The following is a 23,880-nucleotide window of genomic DNA, read 5'->3' as shown; positions in this document are numbered from 1 at the left end:
TTATGTGAAATGAATAATGTAGGTACAACAGCGCATGTAATGGTCTGAGATATATTACATAACATTTGGTACTCGAAGTCAACATGTATGCAGATTAAATGGGCAGAGATTATGGGCAAATCATTATAACCTGACAAGACGACCTGGTTAGTGGTTTGTGGTTTTTCCCTCCTCGGACCACTCTCAGTAAGTACTCACCACGGCTGACTGTGAGCACTGGAGATGTTCTGACCCAGTCCTCTGGCCCTAATAATTTGGCCCTTGTCAAAGTCACTTAGATTTTTATCTCTGCCAATTCAACATCTCAACTATGAGTACCGAATGTTAGTACTTGCTTCACATGGGGGCGGGCGGAGGGAGTTGTAGTGATTTGGCTCATCAGTCTAACCTAATTTTCAGTTCAAAAGCCTAAAACCTGCCCCAGAGGGCACCATTATAACATTTTTTGGGGAGTAGCATTTCAGAGAGCTGTTTAGAGGGACAGAATGATGTTATCAGCCAAGCATATCAGTTATGCACAGTGCCCAGGTATAGATGCTCAGATCAGCATAAATGCAAGACATCAGCCTCCCTGGGTCCTGGACTCTGTCCTTAACCACCAGCCTCCATACCACCCTGAAATCTGCCTAAATCACAGGGGGCATCCTGGAGGAACAGAATTAACGAGGAACGGTGAAGTCCACACCAACATCCCGTCGAGCAGATATTTGACCCCTCTGCCCCTTCTCCCCTCCCTTCTACTTGCTCCACCCCCCATACTGTGCTTTCAATGGCTGAAGTGCACCCAACCACAAAAATGGTTGCTTCATTGACCCTGCCTGGCCCTAACTCTGATTGGCTCCATTCTGAACGGCAATACGTTTCCCATAGGAAAAAGGCTGTCAGTACTCAGCTGGGTTCATGGGCCAAACAAAACAAAAAAAAAGACCATAGGCCTACTCTTCACCGGTCAAGGCTCACCGTACTTCCTTCCTGTCATGTGACACAATTACGCCCATTCTCGGAGATAAGGTCCTGGTCGCCGTGTCTCCAGTTCCTCCACTGCTAAGCTGTCTGCTTTTTATAAAGGTACGGTGAAGACAAAGTGCATTAGATACTCAGGCCTGTCACCCCAAGTCACAGCAGAGTAGTAAGAGCCATTTTTAACAGCAGACCCACAAAGCCAGAATTAGAAACATAAACCAAGATGATTACTCAAAAAAACCCTCATATTTACAAAGAAAACCATATTGAGAAAGACAACCATGCATTTGTCCTAAACCAGAATCATGGCAATACAAAGGAAACACGGATGTCTAGGTTCTTACCAGGTCTGCATGAACTCGGTCAGAGTGGATTTCACTGTACGGACCTCCTTGTTCTCGTTGAGTTATGAGGCAAAGGTTAACTGAAATTCAGTGACTCTCACACAAAATCGTACCAGTTTCTCGCTTTTAAATGCTCTCTACCCATCAGCCCTTCATGCAGAATAAGGGATTTTAAGAATACATCAGTGTTTACAGCCTGTAATGTTTTATTTCTCCTCTTTATTTCCCTTGCTGCTGTATACATTTACGACACACTTATCTTCCAATCGTAAAAGAGAATTCCTTGTGTGTGTAGAAGTACTTATCCAAAATTTCCTAAACGAATTTTCTAAAAAAAATACTTGTTAATCCCTTCATACAGCTGAAAGTGTCTGTTTTGAGTATTTCATGTAGTGCTTTACAGAGCAGTACGACGTGCAGGGCCAAAGAACCAACGTATCGTTATCACCACCCATGACAGTCGGATCTGACGACTCAGGTTGAATGCCAGCATGTGACAGTTACAGATTTTGTGCTTGTGCATTGTACAGACACAGCATTCGCTTTGAAAAAGCAGAATTCAAACACTCACACAGATTTTTTTCATTTGTATTGAAGAAAGTAAGAATGGCAGGTAATGCATGTTTTGCAGTCTGTCACATGAGAAGCACCAAGGTGCAAACAGACTCAGCAGTCTGAACATTTATGACATGTGACACTTTCTAGCACCTTTGCTGGCTTCAGGGATCGGTGCTTTTATTTACATCATTTTATTACATTTCATGTAATTATCTTCAGCAGAATGTCACTGCCTTTTTCCCCTTACACTGTAATAAAAAATGAACAGATATGTGACAATCATCTACAGCTGTCAAAGAGAAAAAGGCACATAGACGGCGGGCTTCGAAAAGAGCCGTCGAACATTAAAAACGCAGTCTAAAATGTTATCAGGTCAACAGCTCCCTCTGCTGGTGAGAGTTATAACAACATTGTATTGCTCTCTGGCAGAGAAAATGAGGGGGGGAAAAAAAAACACAAAAAACAATACTACAAAATAAAACAAAAAATAAAATAAATTAAAAAAGGGTCACTCACAAAGTGGGTTTGTAGTGCCACCAGAAACACAAATAAACAATACAACCAGTATGTACTTTAAATTTAGATAAAAGGGTCAAAGAATGTTTGTATCTGCAAGTGTGGAGTTTGACATGACAGACTGGAAGGAACTAGCCATCCGGGGAATACCGGACACTACCAGGAATACGGACACGATGCCAGAAGCAAGATGCCTGACCCTGCATCAAGATGACGGGTCCTGAAGCTCAGAGCAGCTTCTCAGCACGTCATTCAGGAAGGCCAACACCTGGGCCTTAGCCTGCTCTGTGTTCGAGTCACCCCCAGGCAGCAGTTGGAGCTGCTTCAGAACCTCCTCCAGCTCCCTGAGCCTCTCCTGGGGCTGGGCCGCACCCGCGGGCCCGTCTCCCTCCCCGCGGTCGCTCCCGTCCAGGTGGTAACGCACCAGGTATCCGTGCAGGGTGGGGCCTGCCTCCCCTGCCAGGGGAGCAGCTAGGGCAGGCAGGTCACGGGGCTGCGCTAGGCCGAGCAAGTGCAGCATGGAGAAGCAGAGCTGCCAGCGCAGCCCAGCACAATAGCGGTACTCTAGGAAGTCCCCCGCTTCGCCACTGTGCTCCAGAGCCTGTGTAAGGGCCTGCCACACGTGGGCGAACTGAGCCGTGTCGCCGTAGCAACCACGCCCGCCGGGCACCGACAGGGCCGCTGCGGACTTTATCCGCACCTTAAAGTTGCGGCAGGCCGTCACTGCGTGGCACAGGGCGGAGAAGGCATCGGGGGTCCAGTTGGCTGTGCCTGGGGATGGGGGGGAATAAGAGGCCTTAACACCGGGAGCGTTAATAAGAGGCCTTAACACCGGGAGCGTTAATAAGAGGCCTTAACACCGGGAGCGTTAATAAGAGGCCTTAACACCAGCAGTGTTAATAAGAGGCCTTAACACCGGGAGTGTTAATAAAGAGCAGAAAGGCAGCACTGGGTGACACTCACCGAGGGGCAGGGCAGGGTTCCTGAAAGCATTTCCCAGGGCGTAGCAGGCATTCCAACGAACCTTCATGGTGCAATCGCTGCGGACAGTCTCAATCAGCGCCTGCACTGCATCCTCGACTGGGCCCTCGAACCCGGGCCGGGACAGATGGGCTGCCCGCAGAAAGCGAAGCAGATTCCCCAGGGCACGCACAGCATTGCTCTTAACCTGTAGGGGGCAGGATAGAGCATGAGTTTGATGGGGACCCTGAAGAGCCTATCAGACATCACATATTGAGAGCAATGATCTTAGTATATTTAGCTTAACTGAGTAAACCTCAGAAGACCTTTTCACAAATAAGACCTAGAACTTCTACCAGGGATTTAGCAGCCCTAATTGATAATAAACCTCTTACTATTCTCACAAGCACAGCAATTACAATATATTTAGCAAGTAGTTACTGGTATCCAAAGCGAGGTCAGACAGTCCCTGGAGCTGTTAGAGTTCAGGTCTTTGCTCAGGGGTGGCCAAAGATGAAATCATTCTGCTAACTCTGGGTTTTGAACCGGCAACCTTCCGATCACAGGGACAGTGTCCTAACCTGCTGAGCTGCACACTGCCCCTCACAGGAGGTCTTAAATTTATTTTGCATTCTGTTAAATCCTTCTGGAGGGCTTGGTGTTTCTTTGTTTAGAAATCTCATGTGTTTCTTTATTTAGAAATGCGGTTACTCCCGAAATGTCTTTATTTGGTAACCCGAGCATCACGTCCTTCCCCATCCTCACCCTGTCCTTGTCGCTGGATGCACGGGTGGCCGAACAGAGCATCTGGAGCAGCAGCATGTCAGAGAACTCCTCCTGGAAGTCGCGTCCCACTGATGCCCTGGACCGCAGGCAGAAAGCGGGACAGACACTGAGTTGAGAGCAAACAGCAGGATACCCTTACTGGGTCATGCAGACCACAGCCACTCACATGTTAACAATGAGCGTGTCAGTCAAGTTGCCTAGCGACCAGGCAGCCTTGGCGCGCACGTTGGGTGAGTGGTCGCCCAGCGCGGTGAGGACGGCGTTGGCGGCATCAGCTACAAACATCACATCCTGTGTGAGATGAGGAGACAGAATGTGTCACATGCAAGGTGTCAAAAAGTAAAAACGGCGTCCTGGGCAACCTGCAGGGGGCGCACCTCTCGAAGGCTGGGGAACAGGACGTAGACGCCCAGGGCCCTGACGGCCGCAGCCTTCACCAGGGAGTTCTCGCTGTAAGTCAGACCCAGCAACACAGTGAGGCACAGGACCTGGGTTCGATCCTGGGAAGGAGAGCAGAGGAGCAGATACAGTATGAAATAAAATGTCATAAGACTCCACCAATCACCTGCTTGCTAACCAGTCAGCCAATCACCAGCCTGCAGGCAATATTTACATTCTCTTCACCTTATTCATCTATTGTTCATCACACAATCTATTCATCTATTTATTTATTGTTCATTGCAGTCAATTTGTACTGCATATTCTGCACTGTGACAGTCTAAGTATCCATTTTGCATTTGTAATTATTCATCACTGTACAGCACTGTTGGCACAGCACGGCTTTTTTGTACATTTGGATTTATTCCTTGCACACAGTGAGATTTAATTTCTAATGTTTAAGTACAGCGCTGTGATTTTTGTCCCCTTGTTTTTCCTATTTGCTTTTTTAATGCCTCATAGATAGAGGAAGAGGTAGAGATGGAGAAATAATGGCAAGAAGGATGGATGGAACCATGTAACGAACAGTCTTTCCCAGAGCCCACGCGTGGTAGAGATGGACGGCTCTGTGTGTGTGTGTGTGTGTAGCTCACCGGCAGCTGGCTGAAAGCCTGGGGCAAGATGGCCGACAGGGCATCACAGGAGCTGGTCTGCAGGGTGGGGTGATGCTCGCTCTGCAGGGCTCCACTCAGGGGGCCACTCAGCACCTCCGACCAGAACTGGACCACCTGTCACATGACACAAAGGGGTCTCACGCGGCCATGCAGAGCAGGCAGACGGGCAGCCGCCCGCCGTCAATCGCGGCCCCTGTCGCAGACAGATGCTCACCTGGCTGACGGGCACCCTGGAGGCTGGGGCCACGGCGGACTCCTCTCTGTGCTGCTGGATGACGCCTGAACCCAGCTCCTCCAGCAGCTGGGGGCAGACACGGGATATGGGGGGCTTACGTTACCGTGACACTACCCATGCCTCACCGGGTTACTCCAGGCAGCCACCTTTGCCTTCTCACAAAGAGACATGTACTGCGAGGCAAGATACTGCTCAGTTTGAATAACCCAGTTTTATGGGTGTGTCTGCGGTCTGACAGCAGGGCTAAAACATCAAACCGCAAAAATGGTGAACTAGCTGCCCGTCAAAAGCATCACTGAAATATATCCTGGTTAAACTCCATGCTGTTGGAATGAGAACAATGTATTCCCCCGGACATGTGAGGCATAACTGTAAAGCGCTTTGAGTGCTCGAAAGAGTAGCAAAAAAAATGCGCTATATAAATGCAATCCATTTACCATCCCCGTCACCCCCTCCCCCCCGTCCAGTCCCTACTCCTCCCACACCCCCAAACTCTACAATCTCTAGCCCCTACCCCTATACACTCCCTCATCTTCTTTTAAAAAAAATCTTTATTAAAAGCCCAACTTTGTACAACTTGTCCCAGTGTAATCAGGTTCACCAGATCTGTGCCTGTTACCCTACCCTTTGCTACAATTATGTGCACATAACAAAACTACAATGATGAGTCTCAGAATTTGAGCACTACCAGATAATCACCAATACAATGTGTCTGCAAAGTTTGAAAAGTATCCATCAAATACTTTTTGAGTTATTGCTCTAACAAGAGTGTCTTCTGCAACAATGTAGGGTCCCAAATCCACATGCATTCCCCATCCGGATATATCTCTCTTCCGTCCCTCCTAAAGAGGGTGCAGTAAACCACACTCCACTTACTTCGAATGCTGATTTGGCTGCAGTCTAACCAAACCATAGAAGCCGTGTCCCAGTTCAGGGGCTGAATCCTTTGTAGGACATGGTCTACGTAGCCTTTGTAGGCTGTGTCCTTCTAAAAATCTGTGCAATGCATCTTGGGATATGTTGGGCTGCAAAGGGTCCAATGACTGGACCCTTCACAACTTGGCAAAAGAAGGACGCATTTCTAGACCACATTTGAAGGAGCTTTCAAAATGAGATAGCCTTGTCCTGAAGCTGTGATATGTTCAGTCTTCGAATGCAGCTTTAGAAGGATGCAGCCCCAGAATCGGCACATAGCCAGAGACTAACTGACCGACCTGATCTAGGGTCAGGCACGGAGAACACCTCACCTTGGCACCATGCAGCTGGATGGAGGGATCGGCTTCCTGGAGGCACTGAGTGCAAACCTCCCCCAGCTCCAACAAGTGACTCTGCACCAGGGCAAAGTAGCCCCTGACTAGGTGGGCCAGCACCTGCTCTCGGGATGGAGAGGGAGGTGTCAAGCAAAACATATATTTAAAAAAATCAGTATTATTTCATACATTTGAGCAAAACAAACTAGTTTTACACATTGAGTACGTAGCTGTTGAACTGATTGCAACTACAAACAGTACTGATTAAAAAACCAGGACTCAAGCAGTTGTCCTGACACCCAAGTAGGGCACCCTCACCTGGAGGGCCTCTAGCCGCACAGGCGGCGGTTCCATGGTGCCTGAGGGGGCGCTAGCAGCATCGCTGTCAGAATAGGGGTCCTCCCGGGGCTGTACGACCAGCGACACGCACAACTGCAGCAGCCAGCACTGAGCCCCAGGAGTCGTGTCTGCTTCTGCTGGGGCCGGTGGGGGTGGGTAGTCCTTAGCAGGGCCCCTCCTCCAACTCTGCTGCTGCTCCTGAGGGGTGGCACCCCCACTGCTGGTTCCACCCAAAGTCCCGGTGATTCCTCCAGAGCCAGCAGGCTGCTGGAGGAGAAGCTGGACCTCAGGGAGGGGAGCTTGAGCGGAGACCACAGCCCCCAGGAGGGTGAGGCAGGACACACGGACATTCACGTCTGGAGGAGCAGGAAAAAACGAGAAGAAAGGACTTTGATAACGGTTCGACTAATACAACACATTCATACTGCCATCTGTGCATGGCATTAGCATTAGCAACCAGTGCTGGGATTTACTGCACACTCCTCACCTCGGTGGCGGATGTAGGGGCGGATCTGTCTCCAAAGCGAAGCCAGCAGCCCTGGGCGAAGGCGACTGTAGGGGACGTTGGAGACTAGGTGGGCCAGGCACTGAGACACATGGGAACACATAAGTCAAGGGTCAAAGGTCAAGCCAATGTTAAGCATAGGGATTAGCATAACCCTCAATGGCTACGCTAACGCTAAAACCCCAGCTACCATTCCCGCTATGTGCATTCTAAACACATCAGCAAGCTAATGCTAAAATACAGTCACAATAGATCAACAAAACATGACAAAACATGTTAAATGAGAAGGGTTGTGTGCGAGATCAACGGAAGGGTGCCCACCTTGATGACTTGTGTGAGGGTCTGTGGGGAGGACTCAGCCAGCAGGGCCAGCAGGAGGCAGCGGTGCAGCTCCCGCAGACTGGCAGCCAGAGTGACGGAGAAGGGAGTAAAGGCCTGCCGTGGGGCACCCGTGTCCTCGGCCGCCGACAGGAACTGCCTGGAGCCTTCCAACAGGGCCGAGAGCACTTGCAGGGACCCCGCCCTAACCTGCCAGTTCAGACACGTGACAGACAGCACTGTAATGAGCTGGACTGGGTTATACCGTAACCATAGTATTAGAAGGCACCCCCAAGATTTTCTTTCTTCATTTGTAGAAGCCTCTGAAGTACAAATCATTGAAGTGCCATAGTGACAAAATGATTGGCAGATTAGCTGATGAAGGAATCATGGGATTTTTTTCCCCCCCAGCTGACCTTAGGTGAGGGATCCTTTAGGGCGATGGTGAGCAGAGTCAGGGGAGGTGGCCCACCAACACCAGGAGCATCAGGTACGAAGGAGGACCAGTAGCCATACAGCGCACGCTTCTCCACGCACCGAATGACCGACAGGAAGCAGTGCAGCGCCCCCTGCCGCACGCGGGCTTGGTACAACCTGCACACAGACATGTGCTCAAGTCACCCAAAAAACAAACGAGCTGGGATTAGCACGAAGCCCAGCTCAGAGGGTTCAACTTGCTGAGGGTTAGCTCTGTCAGACAGGTGCCATTTTCACATCTGGGAGCAGGACCAAAGCAATGTCAGAGCTGATCCACGTAGGCCTACCTCAGCTTACTTTGCATCCCTCCTTCTGGGTCAGAAATCTCCGAGTCGGAGCTGCTCTTCTTCCAGGAAGAGTAGAATGCTACAGCGCCCTCTCTGGATGCCTGGGAGAATAGGTGACTTGTGCCCCTGGAATCGTGGATCCAGCGGCCGGGGGCTTCAGCCATGCGTACCCTGCTGGGCTCCGCCCCCGTGTCTGACTCCACCTCCTGCCCCTCCTCCCCATCCTCATCCCGCCTCCCTTCTGACCCAACCTTCTTGCCCCGCCCACGTGATTTCCGTTTCTTATTCTGTAACGAGACATTTATTCAGATTAGCCGTACAGATACACAGTCATAGAGACACGGTGACGCCCATGCATAAACACAGCGGCAGAGACACACCCCAGGTGGCCTGTTCTGAACTGGTGGGTTCCTCTGAACTTCAGTCTTGGCGGGAGTCCTTCCATCATACTGGGGGAGGGGTGTGGGGTATAGGATCCCTGGCATCTCCACATTCATTCCAGGCAGTCCGAAGAACATGTGTTTCTGCCGAAAGAGCGAGCCATCAGAATCATCCCAGAAGATTCCACAAGCAAATGACCAGCATCTGTAAGGTTGGGCTGTACCCCCAATGTACAAGAACACTAATCCATTCATCTTCAAACTGCTCGTCGGGGGAGTCTTGAGCCTATCGCAGACAGTACTGGGCACAATCATATTTTATGGGAAATTTAGAAACACCAAGCACCCTAACTGCATGAGATAACCAGAATCCCAGTATGACACAACACGGGAAGAACATGCAAATTCCACATGAGCACAGAGAGCAGAGGTGGACACTGAAGCCCCAGACCTGGAGGTATGAGGCAACAGTGCAATTCACTGCCCCACCCAACACTGATCAGGAGTGACTTAGGGCTACCCAACACTGATCAGGAGTGACTTAGGGCTACCCAACACTGATCAGGAGTGACTTAGGGCTACCCAACACTGATCAGGAGTGACTTAGGGCTACCCAACACTGATCAGGAGTGACTTAGGGCTACCCAACACTGATCAGGAGTGACTTAGGGCTACCCAACACTGATCAGGAGTGACTTAGGGCTACCCAACACTGATCAGGAGTGACTTAGGGCTACCCAACACTGATCAGGAGTGACTTAGGGCTACCCAACACTGATCAGGAGTGACTTAGGGCTACCCAACACTGATCAGGAGTGACTTAGGGCTACTCACACTTGGCCCAGTTGGCCTGTACCATGCCCACACATGACTGTCCTCCCTCCCCTGCTGGACCTGAGCACGCTTTTGTCATCACCGTGTGACTTTTCGTGTTGAAGAACACAGCAAGAAAATGCTATCACACAGCACAACGGAGTCCATGATAAAATCCTGTATTTTACCAAAAAGCTCATAGTTTTTGTGCAAAATGTTTATTAAACCTATGGAAAAGCTGGTGTGCGGACAGATTTTTATGCCTGTTAAATGTTTGTTGCCACCCAATCTGTACAACCTACCCAATCCATTCCTTCCGGGTTCGATTCATGTACATGTCCGCATGCATGAGGCAGCTGCATCAGCGACTCATGTCTGTGTTCCGTGCTCAGACGCGGTTAGCGATCACAACTCAACCGTGCCCAGGTCCACCTCATCAAGTGCACTCGGGCACGGTTTGCGATCACACTAGTTAAACAAACTGGACTTTGGGGGTCAAACATGCTTCGGCACAGTTAGGATCAGCTACTGTGAGAAAACCCCAAGTATCTGTCTCAGACTCCTTCTGTATTGGAGGTGAAGACATGCTAAAGCAGTCACTGGATTAAGCTCTCATAACCAGAATTAAGCACATGTAAGTCATCTGACCAGTGAACCCATCCAACCCCTGAGTCCAGTTCCAGCACCTTGAATACTGCCAGCAGGGTGCCCAGCTGCTCACCGACTGCCAGCTTCCCCTTCTCACTGTTCAGGAAGTGCTGCATCCCCTTCAGGGCATCCTGGAGCAGCTGGAGGAGGGCAGGAGACACAGTGAGTGTGGGCGAGTCAGAGAGAGAGAGAGAGATAGAGAGAGAAATAGAGAAAGAGATAGAGAGAGAGAGAGAGAGAGAGAGAGAGAGAGAGAGAGAGAGAGAGAGAGAGAGACAGACAGACAAGCTTTACTGACCGTGCAGAAGATTGCTTCGTCCACATTAGCAGGTCTGGGGTACTGTAGCATCTGCATAAAGGTCTGGAAACAGACACTCCTGTATGGCTCTTCCAGGTGTGACTGTCCAGGTGCCCTGACAGGTCACATGATTACTTTTAGTCAATAGTACATGGCATGTACAGAGATTCTGCCTGAAGTGTCCAGTTCGGTGTACATGTGTGTGTGTGTGTGTCTATGCCTACTGCCTCACCCCAAACACAGGTTACCCATGCAGTGCACTGCAGCTCGCCACAGCTCCAGGTCTGGCTGGTTTAGGTCACTGTAGCGTAAGAGGATCCCTCCTCCACCCAGGAGGTCCGGCAGATACTGAGAAGTAGTGACAGTTACAGTTACAGGTGACTAATCTCACAGTAAAAGGAGCCCAGTTAGCCAGCATCTTGGGCCTACTCAAGTGAAGAGTCTTAAATATTTTATTTGCTTTGTCAAACAGCTACCAAAGGAGGCGTAAATCATGTAGGGCAGTAAACTAAATATAAATCACTTTCAGACTAATGAGAGACACAGAACAAATTCCTGCTCAGAACAATAAATGAAGAAATGATCATTATTCAGTATTTAAATGAATTTAATAGCATGGCACTTAAAAAAAACACACAGTAAAAGGAAAGTTAATGAGGGATTTACCTTCTGACACTTGGGCCCATTTCCATACAGCAGGGCGGCCAATGCCTGCAGGATATCAGTGCGTGTCCAGCAGCTGCACACGGCCAGGGCCTGGGTCACGTACGACACCAGGCAGTTCAAGCTCTGCTCATCCACAATCACCTGCAGCACACAAAAACAACCCTTCTGAAAGCCCCCGGTTGCACTTTCCGGCCAAGCAGGAACATGTGCACAGCCAGCTGCCTCACTACACAGGGAGTAAGGATGTACTCCACGCCATTGATAAAAATGACTCCATCTTGGGTGCCACAATGTGACCACAGAAACACATACAGTATTGTGCAAAAGTCTTAGGCAGTCAAAGACAATGTTTAAATGATCTTCATATTGGTGTAACACTATATTATGTCTGTAGGTTTGGGAACTAAAGTGTTATTCATCTGACCATTCAACAAACATATCAGTAATTTTTCAGAGAACAAAAGAAAGTCTTGTTTATTTTTATTGTCCATCCATCCATCCATCCATCCATATGTCCTATGCAGGGTTGCGAGGCTCTGGAGCCTATCCCAGAAGTTACAGGTGCAAGGCAGGGGATAACCTAATCGGGGTGCCAACCTATTTATTGTGTTACCGTTAATTTGTGCATGTTCTAATGTTAAATTGTGTTTTTTCCCCGCAGCAAATATTCACTTATTACCCAGATAAATAGCCTTAAACACTTTCTTTGACTGTCTAAAACGTCTACATAATACTGTACTGCACTATCTGGAAACAAAGGTGGTCTGTATTAACACTAGATGACTATTAAGTGTACCAAGAGCAAGAGCAGGAATGAAGAGCAGGGAAAGGGAAGAACACAGGTGAGTAGTCCAGGTCCAGAGAGTAAAAGTCCAGACCAACATTTTGTTTCAACCAGCCAGTTGAGCACTCTATGACTGAGTCTTTAAACTCAACTGGTTGGTTGAAACAAAACCTTGGAATGGATTTTTGCTCTCTGGACCTGGACTACACAACTCTGAGGAAGACCTACCTGTAGCCGGTTGAGAAGGTGATGGATAAGTTGGCAAAATTTAACAACGAGGTGGTCCTGAGTGAATTGCACCAATCGGCTGGCCTGTACCAGGAGAGCACATACTTCCTGAAAGCAGAGTGCACACGCGGATGTGTCGTTAAACAGATTCCCCAAGCCCATTTCGGATCAGAATTGCTATTTCTGGCAATAAGAGTCTTAAGATTTTTGCATTACAGCTGAATTAAACGATCAGTGTCACTATACATAGGTATGATATTTAGAAGTACTACGTGCCAAGTGCGAATCTAAACAAACTTAGCCCTAACCAAAATTACAAGACGATATTATTTTATGGCTACACAAAATTGTGCACAATCATATCCGTTGTAGTTTACAGTGCATATAACCAACAGTTTTTATATAGTTGCAGTTTTACACTAATGTTTAAAGTTTGTAAAGAAGAATCCTCGTACTTCAGGCTGAACGTCGCGGTCAGACGCGTAACTGTAGTAGTTTTCTGATATCAGCTGGTCAAACAGCAGGTTCAGCTCCGTCTTCAGGCTGTCGCTGTCGGAGGGTCTGAGCGAGCAGAGCTTCGAGAAACAGCGAGCGAACTGCAAACCTGATCCGCCTGGAGGCGCCCGGTCGAGCTCCACGGGACCGGATTCTAGGAAAGGCGTAGCCCCTGCCTCGTTTACCACCGCAGGCCTTGGGAAGCAGCGAAGAGGACCACGCATCGGGCTGGAAGCCGAGGCCATCGCCCCATTGACGGCCATTTTTTTGGGAGGCCGAGGGTGACGTTGCCACGGTAACCGAAATCCACATCCGGGTTAGATGTAAAACGTAATTTCCGGTCTCCTTTTTTTTTTTGTAGATGCAGTTTTTAAAAATCATTCTGTTTATAATTACGAACGAATCGGGAGAGGATTTTTAATTTGTTATATACTGCGTTTTCCAACGACCTGCACTGAGGTCAACAGCGTCAGATAATGGAGTACAAAATTTAATTTTTATTTGTATTTTATTCATTCGAATATTCATTAGCCTTTACGTAGCGGATAAGACTATGGAGTAGTTCGGATGTCACTTCATGCTGCTGGTTCTTTAATCCTTTCAAGGATTAAAAAAACTAACGTAATCTCTTACCGTTTATTGCTCAGGCTGCTATACAGACGTGCGTTACTTATCGGTAACGTAATTTACATTTATTTATCACAAAAGCCTGCAGATTGATCTTATACCCTTGTATAAAAGTCCCGTGCTGTAGAATGAGGAAGGCCATACTTCAAATTGACGCGCTCACGTGTTTTGTTAGACATTCCTTTTATTAGACATGATTTACGAAAAGAGATTCAGAAGGTTTACAGAATGTCGCTACACCGACGGGGTTGTTCTGTAACGAGAGAGAATATACAGTCAGCTTTTCGGTTTGCACTGTGAGGAGAATCAGTGCGAGCAGGACGGGAGGGGCGGCGGCATCATTTGGAAGTCTACCAAGCATTCACATTGTGTAACCATCCATTTTCCGTAACCGCTGATCCACGTTACGCAATATCGTTTTTTTTTTCCCAAATCACTTACAGTGCACACTCGCGTTTACTGTGCATCACTCAACTCCTTGAAAAATTCTGAATTTGGTTGCAACCCTTGCTTGATAGAACCAGACCAATGCATACAACCCCAACCCGTTTAAGACCACCACACTCTAATCCCCCGCCCCCCCCAAAAAAAACAAAAAAATGATTGACCAATGCAGGACATAATTTTTTGGCAATTATACTAATCCCTCTCCCCCCCAAAAAGTCTGGCATGCCAATCGACAACACCCACAAACTTTAAACGTGTAGAACTATTCTTTATTTTTCACTTAAAGGCCACTTTTAAAGCATTTTGTACAACTTGAGTGCAATAACAAAATAAGTAGAAAGCATTAACAAAAACTCTCCCTGTTGCTTACTGTATCCCAGCAACTAAAGAAAAGCAAGATTTTACTGCAACATATACACAAATATTGTACACCGCCCATGCACTTGAGCACAGCCAGTTTAATAGTGTTGTGTCCTGCCTCCCCCCCATGTGTATTTAAGTGTAAGGAGCAGGTGAGGCAGCCATCAGTGCATCAGTCCAGGTGAGGGGGTCCACCCTCACTTTAGCCGTCCATCACTCAGCCTGACTTGAACAGCAGAATTGCCACCTGGCCCAGGTAGAAATAGATGAAGTGCTTGGTCTCGTGAGTCACATAACTGCCGAAGTTTCTGCCCACGATGCAGTGCCACGTGGGATTATACTTCTTGTCAAACTCCTGATGGGTGGGGAGAGGCACAGAAAGGTCAACATGAAGCTCTGAAGGGTCACCATATGTACAGGTAAAAAGTGAGTCATACATAGGAAGCGGGTTCCATTCATAGCATTACATTTCATCTTAAAATCTCCCTAGATGTTTTCCTGCCAGATTTTATCCATTCAGAACATTACAGGAATACCATGAGTGGGAGGGGCACAGAACCCACACACACCTTTTTGATGTAGGCAGCGATATCTTTCTCGATGTTGTACTTCTCCATCGCCTGTGTGGCACAGTCCACCGCATCCTGCTGCATGTCCTCGGACATGTCGGCATTCTTGATCACAGCCTTCCTGTCAGTCATGGTGCCTGTGTGCAACAACCAGAGACCAGCGGGAGGGGGACAGCACGGTAAACAAGCGATATCCACTTATTTACTTTTAACATGCAAAATACCCAAGAGAAACAGTCAATGTACAGTTACAGGACAGCAGCTAGAACAAGACTGATAGTTGATGCTGCAATGTAAAGGGGGAGGGGTCCTGCCATTTTCCCCAAACAGCCACATACTAAATCATTTCTAAAAATATCCACGTGCAACATGTTGCATTTTGATTAAGAGAACTAGGCAGTAAACATCGACTATTGTCTACCATAAACAAGCCCATTGCTCTAATAATTGGTAATTATGCCAGAGATGATCAGTACCATTGAGTTATCAAAATGAGACATCACCCCCCCCAAATCACTCAACAGGCCAGGGGAATGCTACAGTCAATGTATAGAGATTATTCTGGCAGAACTTAATCCTCATCCATTCTGATCCCCCTGCAGTCCAGACAACGCTAGGTTTGGAAGCCATGTAAATCAACCTCCCTCACTTAAAGGGATTATGAGTGAATGCAAAATTACCCAACGGCAGTGTCTGAAAACATTCTTAACCAGAACTTTGAAGAGATAACAGGTTACGTACCCTGTACAAATCACAGCCACGCTACCAGCTACCTGGCACTGACTCAATCTTGCCTCTTCCCAGGCAGGAAGCCCACAGCTTTCCACGCATATTAAAACAAGCGAGAGAGGCCGTTAAGTGTCCGTGATGAGACATCCTCGCAAGATCATCATTATACAGAGCTGGCAGCAGACCAGTCGGGCATCTACACCAGTTGGCTGTGAGCTGAAGTTCTTCCAGTTTGAATACAGCTGCAACTTCAGGGATTAATCAGATCGGAACGCGACAGTTTCACAAGGTGCAATTCCCATTAGGATTGGGCCAGCGGTAACCAGTGTAATCGTGTACTGGTTTCCTTCTACATTTCCATCTGGAAAAATCTGCCTGTCAACATCCTCCCTCATCCCCTCAACTCAGAGCAATCAAACTAAAACCTATCTGCAGCCTGTCGGTGCTCATCAGGACATAACACTGGCATTCCTTATTAACTTCAAACAGCACCCACTTCACACATCAGGGAGCCAATTAAAAATAGGATTCAACACAACGGCACATCACTTCGCACCACCTCTGAAGAAGCCACACGCAACGTTACCGATATATCTTGGAGTCATTCAGGAACAGCAGCACATTTGACGTCATTTACAATGTATATACCAGTGTCCAAATGGTTAAATGTACTACCACATCAAGTAGTAACAGCATAATGCTCTGGTAGTCATACACCGGTCTCAATTGCGATCCTTACATCAAGTCATACTAGAAAAAAAGAAAAACCGTCTTGGGGGGGTGGGATTCGGCAAAGTACATACGCAGGTAAAATCATGCGGATGCACACGCCACTCCTCCTAAACGCCCCACACACGTAGCAATGGGAGACGTAACCTGCTGTTTGCTTTGCTTTTTGGAGTAAGTGGACACCTCCACCCCTCCCTCACCATGCCCACCCTATTAAAAATATCCAGCAGATCGTCACACGCAGAGAAAGCACGGTGGGTACACGCGATAATCTGGAGCACAGCAGCATTTATACTAACAAAATACACACTGCAACTTACAAGACACACAGGGGCTATCGGTGGCCGTACACGCGGACTCGTGGGATTACTATTAACAAGATGTTACAAAGAGGCGGTATACACTCCGGGTGAGGTGAAGAGAAGCAGTGGAGACAGTTCATTGAGCGCAGTTTGACAGAAACGTGACAATAAGGATGGACACACACACACACACACACACACACACACACACACACACACATTAACAGCGTTCGGTTGCAGCCCGGCGCACAGTTTTGCAGGGAGCCAGATCGTTTTAGCTCCGCTTGAGTTACATAATACCTTTACCCTTCAGAGTACTTTGATCTAGCTGCATAAGCATATCCACCGCAAGATGGAAGCGATGCCCCTAGCATCACACGAATGCGAGAAGGTAACGTTAGAACGGCAGCGGGCCATTATCAAAATAGCCGATTAACCTCCCGTGCGACCTACACAAAACGGCCCCTTAGGATCGCGAAGGGGGGCGAATATTTGCAAAAAGACATAACTTTTTATCCACTTTAAGCATTCACCGCAAAACGGTGAATCTCTGCCCATTTCGCATGAGAAATCTGTGCGCATATATGCCAAAGCCGGGCTTGTTTATGTTGCAAAAGGCAAAACGTGCTTTGCTCGTCAGGCTACACCGCTGCGCCGCATGCACCAATAAGATCCAACGTAAGCTCACCCCTTTATTGAATGGTATTTAGTTCAGTGTAGTCGCCGGCAACACCGGGCTTATTTTTTTTATCCTCCGCCTCCCCTGGCTGGTTCCCTGCTTCAGCGGATTGCTCGTCTCCCGTTAGGACTCGCTTGTGGCTGATCTGCAGGTATCTGCCCCGTTAAAATACCTCCCCCACCCTGCGCACTGCCGCACGGCTGCGTGCCTTCCATTGGTCGGGGGGCGGCCTGTCTCCGCGCGCCGCGTGCATTTTCCTCTAGCTCATGTCTGCTCGCATCTTATTTCAGCCCATAATGCACCGGGGCCGATGCAAATATTGTCGATGTTACGGTATACTTTTTAAATCAGTTTGATGATGAGTTATTCTGGGAACGCGAAAATTTGTTTCACATTATATAACCCTTATCCAAAGTAAAGCATTCACTGTTATGTATAATTAAGCCCCTCGGACACGAGCTACGTCGATTTTTTACTACCGAGTCTTTGCCTGAAATACGCAGTACACGTTTGTGATTTGTCCACTTCATTACTTGGACAAGATATACTGAAGGTTAAATTCGGGGTCGGCAATATTTAAGATTTATTAACGAGACTTATAACGAGTGATAAACTTTGTGTAGACTTGGTAGCCCAAACTACCCAAAGAAGTCGTCATAGATTTCAAGGATGGGATGCTATCGTTAATACCCTAATACTCCAGCAAAATAAAAGCATATAGAATGCATTCTTCACCGTTAAGGGGGTATTTTCTCAGTATGCCTAATTCGGTGACCTTCTCGAGAACACGCAGTAGCAATTTCACTGCTAAAATATATACAGAAAACTCCTTAACCACGCAGTGAATGGTTCCGTGACTTTGCGTTAAAACCCCTTTTGTCCTCGTATCGGTCACCTTCAGCGCTCTCTTGAGGAACGGAAACGTTAAATTGCCTCGCTCGAAGCAAACGAGATCGCTGACATCTCCGACACATCACCCGGTGCACCGTGGGTCATCAGCCTTAAAAACGCAGCAATTACCTTCGCCCGCAGCCAGCTGTATTAACTGAGCGGAAATATGGTCTTACGTAAGAGTTCATCTGGATGTGGAAAACAGCAGTGCGTTACTTGGTGAGAGGGTACTTATCTGTTAAACCCACTGACCACGTTGCAGCATTTCACTAATCTTGAGTCATAACACAGCTGCATAAATATGCATGTGCATAAACCCACGAATATTTTGTATATGGATATATGTAACCCTTTCACCACATTCAGACCTAGTACAAAATCCCCGTGACTAGATCACCCATCCCAACTCCTTTGTCTGAAAAGGAATTATTTTTACAGAATTGTTTTAGCCCTCATTCACTAATTTCAGGACTCAAACTAATTTGGTAGTCTTTCTCATGTTGCAGCTTAATGCTTGTACCTCACATGGCTTGGTTTTGATTTAAGTCTATGTATCTATATTACGGTGAATTCTTTTTCAGCTGGAATCTACTACAACGTGTTTGCATCACCTTTAAGTCCCAGGTGCAGAGAACTTCCACCCAACGCTCAAGTTAAATCAAAACTGGGTGTTTCATCAGACCACCCTTGAAAAACCACACCTCTTGTGGGTGGCCAGACATCCATCAGGAACCTCTGCAGGTTTCGCTTTGCTACCTGGTCAGTAGAAAATCGGTCACATTCCTTTGAAAGATTCCTGGTTTCTCAGTGATGCGACTCCAGCCCTAACATTAAAGCTGCCAAGTCTGAGTATCAACAAAGACACCAGTATAACTGAAGTAAATAACTTTAGACTAAGATCATGTACTCCAGCTGTTAAACACCCAGACCACAAGCAGGCTAGGGTATTTTAAGTCTTTATTAAGGGGGTGGGGAAAACACTATAAACTAGGGAGGGGAAAAAAAGACAAAAACTCATTCCTTTCCTTATGGCAAATCACCAAGGAGAAATTTCTTAACCTGAACAAACTACCAAAAGGGACAAAACACACCCCCCAAACTAAACTCCTATTTACCAGGCTCCAAATGCGGAATCCATCCAAGCAGATCGATCCAGCCTCCTGGTCCTCGTTTTGCTCCTCTTACACCAAGTTAAAATAAAAAAGGCCGGTTCCCAAGTGCGCGCTCATCACTGGGGGCTCCACAAAAATTTGACTGAATTGCCAATTTCGAGGTGATGTTTGGATGTTAATCCCGTTAACCGTGATATGGTGGGGAGGGGGTGGGGGTCGAGGGATCCACTCCTACGGGTCCGGGTAATCTGACCCCTCTTCCACCGATCCATCCTTAGCCTATCCTATCCTGATTATGTACTGATCCAACGATCCAGCTCCCAGGACCGGGATCCGCAGAGCCCCTCCTCCAATCCAAACCTTTGGATTCCGGCAAAATCAAAAAGAAGGAGGCAAGAAGTTAGAATTAGAGCTAAATGAAAGAAAAAAAAGAAAAAAAAAGTTCTCCTCTTTTCTAATACTATTCATCTGGGAGGAGATCATCTGGCTGGTGTCATTTGTAGATGGAAGTACAAGTTTAAAATGTTATGTTTAGGATACCAGTCAATGATCACCTCCCAAATCAACTCAGTGAAAAACCCAGGTAATCTAAAACAGAAAGAAAATCGGGTCAATATTCCCCCCAAAACAATGTCTGTACATTGGGCCAGGCTGAAATATGCTATGATGTGTCCACAAAACCAGTCTAAAACTACAATGAATTGCCGTTTCCATCATTAAGCTAGATGACTTTTAAACAGAAATCCTGCACAGTAAACACACTGTGGGGGCAAAGTACTAAATGATTAAGTACTTTAAAAGATTGTTTCCGTGGATGGTGCACAAGCATCATTACATTCATGCATGCTTAGCAGTACTGATAGGTAGGGAATCGGGGCGGGGCCATCTGGAAAAACAGAAGCACAAGTGACGTACTCCGCTGGAGGCCAGTGGCCCTGAGGAAGTTAAGCTATTGGTAGGATGCTAATAAATGATCAATACTGCCAAGTTTAAGAGGTAACCGAAGCACTTGCTGTCATACCATTGCCTCCAATGATCTGAGTTCAGCTCCTCCCAAAAACGCTCTGATAATCCTAATATGAATGAACTGTGCTTCACAATCCTTTATCCCCAAGCACTGTTTAATCCTGCCCGTCAGATGTCTATAGAAAGACACGAAAGAGTAAAATTGAACAGTTTTGCAACACGATCCCCACTACACCAACAAACACCCAGCCCACCCGAAACACATAAGAAAGCTTATCAACATTCAATACAGAACATAACTCCACCTTTAGTAGGCCATTAAAGGAGGGGAGGGAGGGAGGGGGCATGGGGGGGGGTGGGGTGGGAGTAAACAGCCGGTTAAAATGCAGTTTATGCAGGACAAACAGTGGAGGGGGGACTCAAATTCAAGAGCAGGGGGTTTGTTATACACACACATACCAAATAAAGTTCTTAATGGGGGGAGGGGGGGAACTTCACATAAAAATGGAGGAGGGCTCAAACCAAAATGAACAGAAACTGGGGGGGGTGGGGGGTGATGAAGCACAGCTGGTCAAGCGACGGCTTCCCGGGCGCTCAGGTGCGCGAGCGGGAACGGCTATGGCGTGGCGAGTAGCGCGGTGAGCCGCGGCTGCGGCGTGGCGAGTAGCTCCGGCTGCGGCTGTTGCTCCGGCTGCGGCTCCTGCTCCGGCTGCGAGAGCGTGATCGCCCGTAGCTCGGGCTCCGAGGGCCGTCCACTTTCACGCGGATGTACGCCGTCTCCCCCTGGTGAACACCAACACCTTTCCCATGAAAGCACAGTCTTCACAGTGTCACCACCGCCAAACTACAGTGAAAACAGCTGGTAGGTAAAAGCACTATACTCCTAACCCTCCTACAATGAAGGAGTTAACAGGAAACTCAATTCCTTCTGCCCTTAGAAGCAGAGCAGACCCCACAGAGACCCCACCATGGCAATGCATTACATGTTCTGATTTTGGAGGGTGCATACAAAATAGGACTGCCACATTAATATATTAATGACTACTATGCAGTTTCTTAGCAACAGTGAACGATATGACAAGACTAAATTCCCATGTACAACAAAGATTAAATCAAAGGCTTTTGCTGTCAAATCCCAGTTTGGAAGCGAAACGGGCCATTCCAAGCCTAGTTGTCTACATGAAGGGGACACCATCAGCACTACCACCACCCACGTCCAGAGCCTTTCCAACAGAAAGCCAGAGAGATCTCACACCTACCTCATGGGACCGGAACTTAGTGTTATCCAGCTTTCGGACTGCGTAGGTCATGTCTTCCTTGCGAACAAACTCCACAACCCCAGTTCCATCTCGGAAAACGTCTGCGTAACATACATCACCTGCTTCGCGCATGTGATCCTTAAGGTCCTGCCAGCTACCGCTTGGCGGGAGGCCTGAGGGACACAAGACACAGACACTCAAGAGGAGGAACTCCAGCTGCAGGTTATTTCAGTGAAAAATAAAGGCACACAAAGGCAGCGCAACAGGCAAATGCAGAACTTTTGGGAGTGTTGGTCCCAAGACTTCACTCAATCCCAATATAAACCTGTACTGCATGCTACACGACTCAATTCCTATAACTGCAGCACATTTATCCAAAGCAACTCACATTACACATTTACCCACGCATACAGCTGGATAATTACTTAAGCGATACACATCAAGTACCTTGCTCATGGGTACAACAGCAGGGCACCTCCTGGGTCTCGAACCTGCAACCTTTCGGTTGTCCAGCTCCTTCACCAGCACGCTACACAACTCCAACATCGACAAAGCCCCAACACGTCCCAGCCAGCTCGCTCCAAGCGTCCGGGTGGACCCGCTCACCTGAGACGATGACTCTGTATTCGGAGCGCCTGGATGGGGGTCCGTATCTGCCCCTGGGGGCACCAACACCTCCCCCAACCCCCCCTCGCCCTCCACCCCTACCGCTCCTGGGGAACTCGACCCTCAGGCGGTACCCATCATAGTCATAGCCATCTCGCCCGTACACAGCATCCTCGGCATCTCTGAAAAGACAGGAGATATTTTTTTTAGTCCAAAATCATATTAGAAGCAACATGCACACAGTCCGAACTGGGTTCAAAGCAAGACAAAGATTACCTGATGAAACAATCCAAATTCATAATCTCTCCAAAAGCTTGAACAAAGGGTGTATTAGAGTTTGATAATAGGGAAAAAGTTAATTCAGATGCCTAATACTTGAGGGGGATATATAAAACCAAATTAAATATTGCGCGGTACAAGTCCCTTCGCCCCCTTGGTTCCAACACGCATGATCTGAACTCTAACCTTTTGGAATAGGGGCCGTATATATAGAGCAAAAAAACGCTACGGCATAACATTAAACGTCTCAGTTTAGTATAATCGGCATAAAGTTGGTTTCGAGCACGATTCCTGCGAATAAACCAAATCCTTCTTCGTTCAAGCCTCCACATCGCTGAACGCAGTTTTTAAATTGTAGGGGAATCCTACGAAGATCACACGCACGGTCTACACAAAATGAATGTCATATAGCCTTCCATGATGGAAGATAATCTCATAGTATAAACCGAAAGCTCCGAGAGTGTGGGGTAGGAGCACCACGTGGCCGATCGCCCCGCTACACCCAAACATGTACACCATGTGGGATCCAAAGGTGCTGCGACGGAAATCGCTGCTTACTAAGCTATAATCACGATTTAATGCCCCGCAGGAGCGTCCGCGTTTGCTGGAAGATCGCCAATTGCTCGCACTAGCCAAGTTGGATTACCCGCCAGTTATGGAGATGTGAAAGCTAGGGAACCACTGAACCGAAAAAGAAAGGGAACGGCCGCACGCTGTTGAGTGATTTAACGGAAGAAAACGGTGATAAAGCATTAATTTTTCTGGGCAATGCGGACTCACGCCGGTTCAAACGACGGCCGGCTGCAAAACATAAAGGACAGGCATGGTCGGGCACACTCTCACCTGGGATCTTCAAACTCCACAAAGGCAAACGGCGGTCCTCCCCTCCGGTTCTTCAGGTCGATGTCGCGGATCGCCCCATACTTGTAGAACACATCTTCGACGTCTTTGGTACGGATATCGGGAGGAAGATTGCCCACGTATATTCTGCAATCGTTGTTTCCAGCTGGGCCGCGAATCACACCACCGCCAGACATAGCTCTTCTACTTCAATTAACCGGACCAATTAGGAATTACCAAATTCAATCAATAACTCAATCCCCTGCAAGAGATAATGGCTACAAAACAACTAACCACAACCAAACCGACACTATGGAGCACTAGCTAAGAATTACCACCCCTTCCCGCTCTACGACTTTCTCTCTTCAAGATGGCGCCGATCCCCTCCTTTTTTGAACCGCTGTGCTAAACGCGGACGAATATCAATAATCGGAAGTGTTTCCCCGGCAGTTAGAAAGTGTGCGTCCGCGAATTGAAATAGTACTTCTTTGCAGGTTAGACTGAAAAGAAGGTTATCAAAACGCATCACACGTTAACTAGTGTAGGAATGACTTGTAGTGAACGTGCAAGCGCACACAAGAAT

The 23,880-nt window shown here is 47.7% G+C and overlaps 3 protein-coding genes across 6 annotated transcripts; all 3 read right to left on the bottom strand.

Annotated features, from left to right (window-relative positions):
• Window positions 1–1,879: 1,879 nt before the first annotated feature.
• On the bottom strand, window positions 1,880–13,183 carry heatr6 (HEAT repeat containing 6). The gene is made up of 20 exons (XM_023790964.2): window positions 12,863–13,183; window positions 12,408–12,515; window positions 11,396–11,536; window positions 10,962–11,077; window positions 10,730–10,844; window positions 10,470–10,571; window positions 8,971–9,114; window positions 8,591–8,877; window positions 8,243–8,420; window positions 7,830–8,036; window positions 7,491–7,590; window positions 6,983–7,359; window positions 6,662–6,784; window positions 5,394–5,480; window positions 5,159–5,293; window positions 4,505–4,627; window positions 4,294–4,418; window positions 4,107–4,203; window positions 3,345–3,549; window positions 1,880–3,152 (listed from the first exon to the last, which is right to left on the bottom strand). The coding sequence occupies exons 1-20, from the start codon at window positions 13,163–13,165 to the stop codon at window positions 2,587–2,589; spliced, it is 3,639 nt and encodes a 1,212-aa protein (XP_023646732.2). The 5' UTR covers window positions 13,166–13,183; the 3' UTR covers window positions 1,880–2,586.
• A 1,040-nt stretch (window positions 13,184–14,223) lies between these two features.
• Window positions 14,224–18,388, bottom strand: dynll2b (dynein, light chain, LC8-type 2b). Of its 3 annotated transcripts, none has more exons than XM_023790994.2 (3): window positions 18,365–18,388; window positions 14,906–15,042; window positions 14,224–14,691 (listed from the first exon to the last, which is right to left on the bottom strand). In XM_023790994.2, the coding sequence occupies exons 2-3, from the start codon at window positions 15,035–15,037 to the stop codon at window positions 14,554–14,556; spliced, it is 270 nt and encodes an 89-aa protein (XP_023646762.1). In that variant the 5' UTR covers window positions 15,038–15,042; window positions 18,365–18,388; the 3' UTR covers window positions 14,224–14,553. The 3 variants fall into 3 exon arrangements, with proteins under 3 accessions (XP_023646762.1, XP_072558259.1, XP_023646761.1); XM_072702158.1 differs by lacking the exon at window positions 18,365–18,388 and adding an exon at window positions 18,240–18,263; XM_023790993.2 differs by lacking the exon at window positions 18,365–18,388 and adding an exon at window positions 17,354–17,527.
• A 787-nt stretch (window positions 18,389–19,175) lies between these two features.
• srsf1b (serine and arginine rich splicing factor 1b) lies at window positions 19,176–23,877 on the bottom strand. Of its 2 annotated transcripts, XR_011983517.1 has the most exons (5): window positions 23,301–23,877; window positions 22,179–22,360; window positions 21,573–21,745; window positions 20,369–21,096; window positions 19,176–19,707 (listed from the first exon to the last, which is right to left on the bottom strand). XR_011983517.1 is itself a non-coding variant. In XM_023790992.2 (4 exons), exons 1-4 carry the CDS (start codon window positions 23,492–23,494, stop codon window positions 20,908–20,910), a joined length of 738 nt encoding a protein of 245 aa, XP_023646760.1. In that variant the 5' UTR covers window positions 23,495–23,877; the 3' UTR covers window positions 19,176–20,907. The 2 variants fall into 2 exon arrangements, 1 of the variants encoding a protein (XP_023646760.1); XM_023790992.2 differs by having other exon boundaries at window positions 19,176–21,096.
• Between the last annotated feature and the right edge of the window lie 3 nt (window positions 23,878–23,880).

This window comes from Paramormyrops kingsleyae, chromosome 18 (assembly GCF_048594095.1).
Source record: "Paramormyrops kingsleyae isolate MSU_618 chromosome 18, PKINGS_0.4, whole genome shotgun sequence".
In the NCBI taxonomy this organism is placed as follows: domain Eukaryota; kingdom Metazoa; phylum Chordata; class Actinopteri; order Osteoglossiformes; family Mormyridae; genus Paramormyrops; species Paramormyrops kingsleyae.
Note: the sequence above shows the minus strand (reverse complement) of the source record. Positions and strands in the feature narration are given on the sequence as shown.

Excerpts from the sequence above, each read along its gene's own strand:
- heatr6 (XM_023790964.2), bottom strand. The coding sequence starts at position 13,165 with ATGGCCGTCAATGGGGCGATGGCCTCGGCTTCCAGCCCGATGCGTGGT. Across the intron at positions 4,419-4,504 it reads TGTTCCCCAGCCTTCGAGAG|GATGTGATGTTTGTAGCTGA; the intron begins GTGCGCCCCCTG and ends CATCTCACACAG. Across the intron at positions 4,204-4,293 it reads GACACGCTCATTGTTAACAT|GGCATCAGTGGGACGCGACT; the intron begins GTGAGTGGCTGT and ends CCTGCGGTCCAG.
- dynll2b (XM_023790994.2), bottom strand. The coding sequence starts at position 15,037 with ATGACTGACAGGAAGGCTGTGATCAAGAATGCCGACATGTCCGAGGAC. Across the intron at positions 14,692-14,905 it reads TCGCTGCCTACATCAAAAAG|GAGTTTGACAAGAAGTATAA; the intron begins GTGTGTGTGGGT and ends CCCACCCATCAG.
- srsf1b (XM_023790992.2), bottom strand. The coding sequence starts at position 23,494 with ATGTCTGGCGGTGGTGTGATTCGCGGCCCAGCTGGAAACAACGATTGC. Across the intron at positions 22,361-23,300 it reads GTGGAGTTTGAAGATCCCAG|AGATGCCGAGGATGCTGTGT; the intron begins GTGAGAGTGTGC and ends CTGTCTTTTCAG. Across the intron at positions 21,097-21,572 it reads CTAAGTTCCGGTCCCATGAG|GGGGAGACGGCGTACATCCG; the intron begins GTAGGTGTGAGA and ends GGTGTTCACCAG.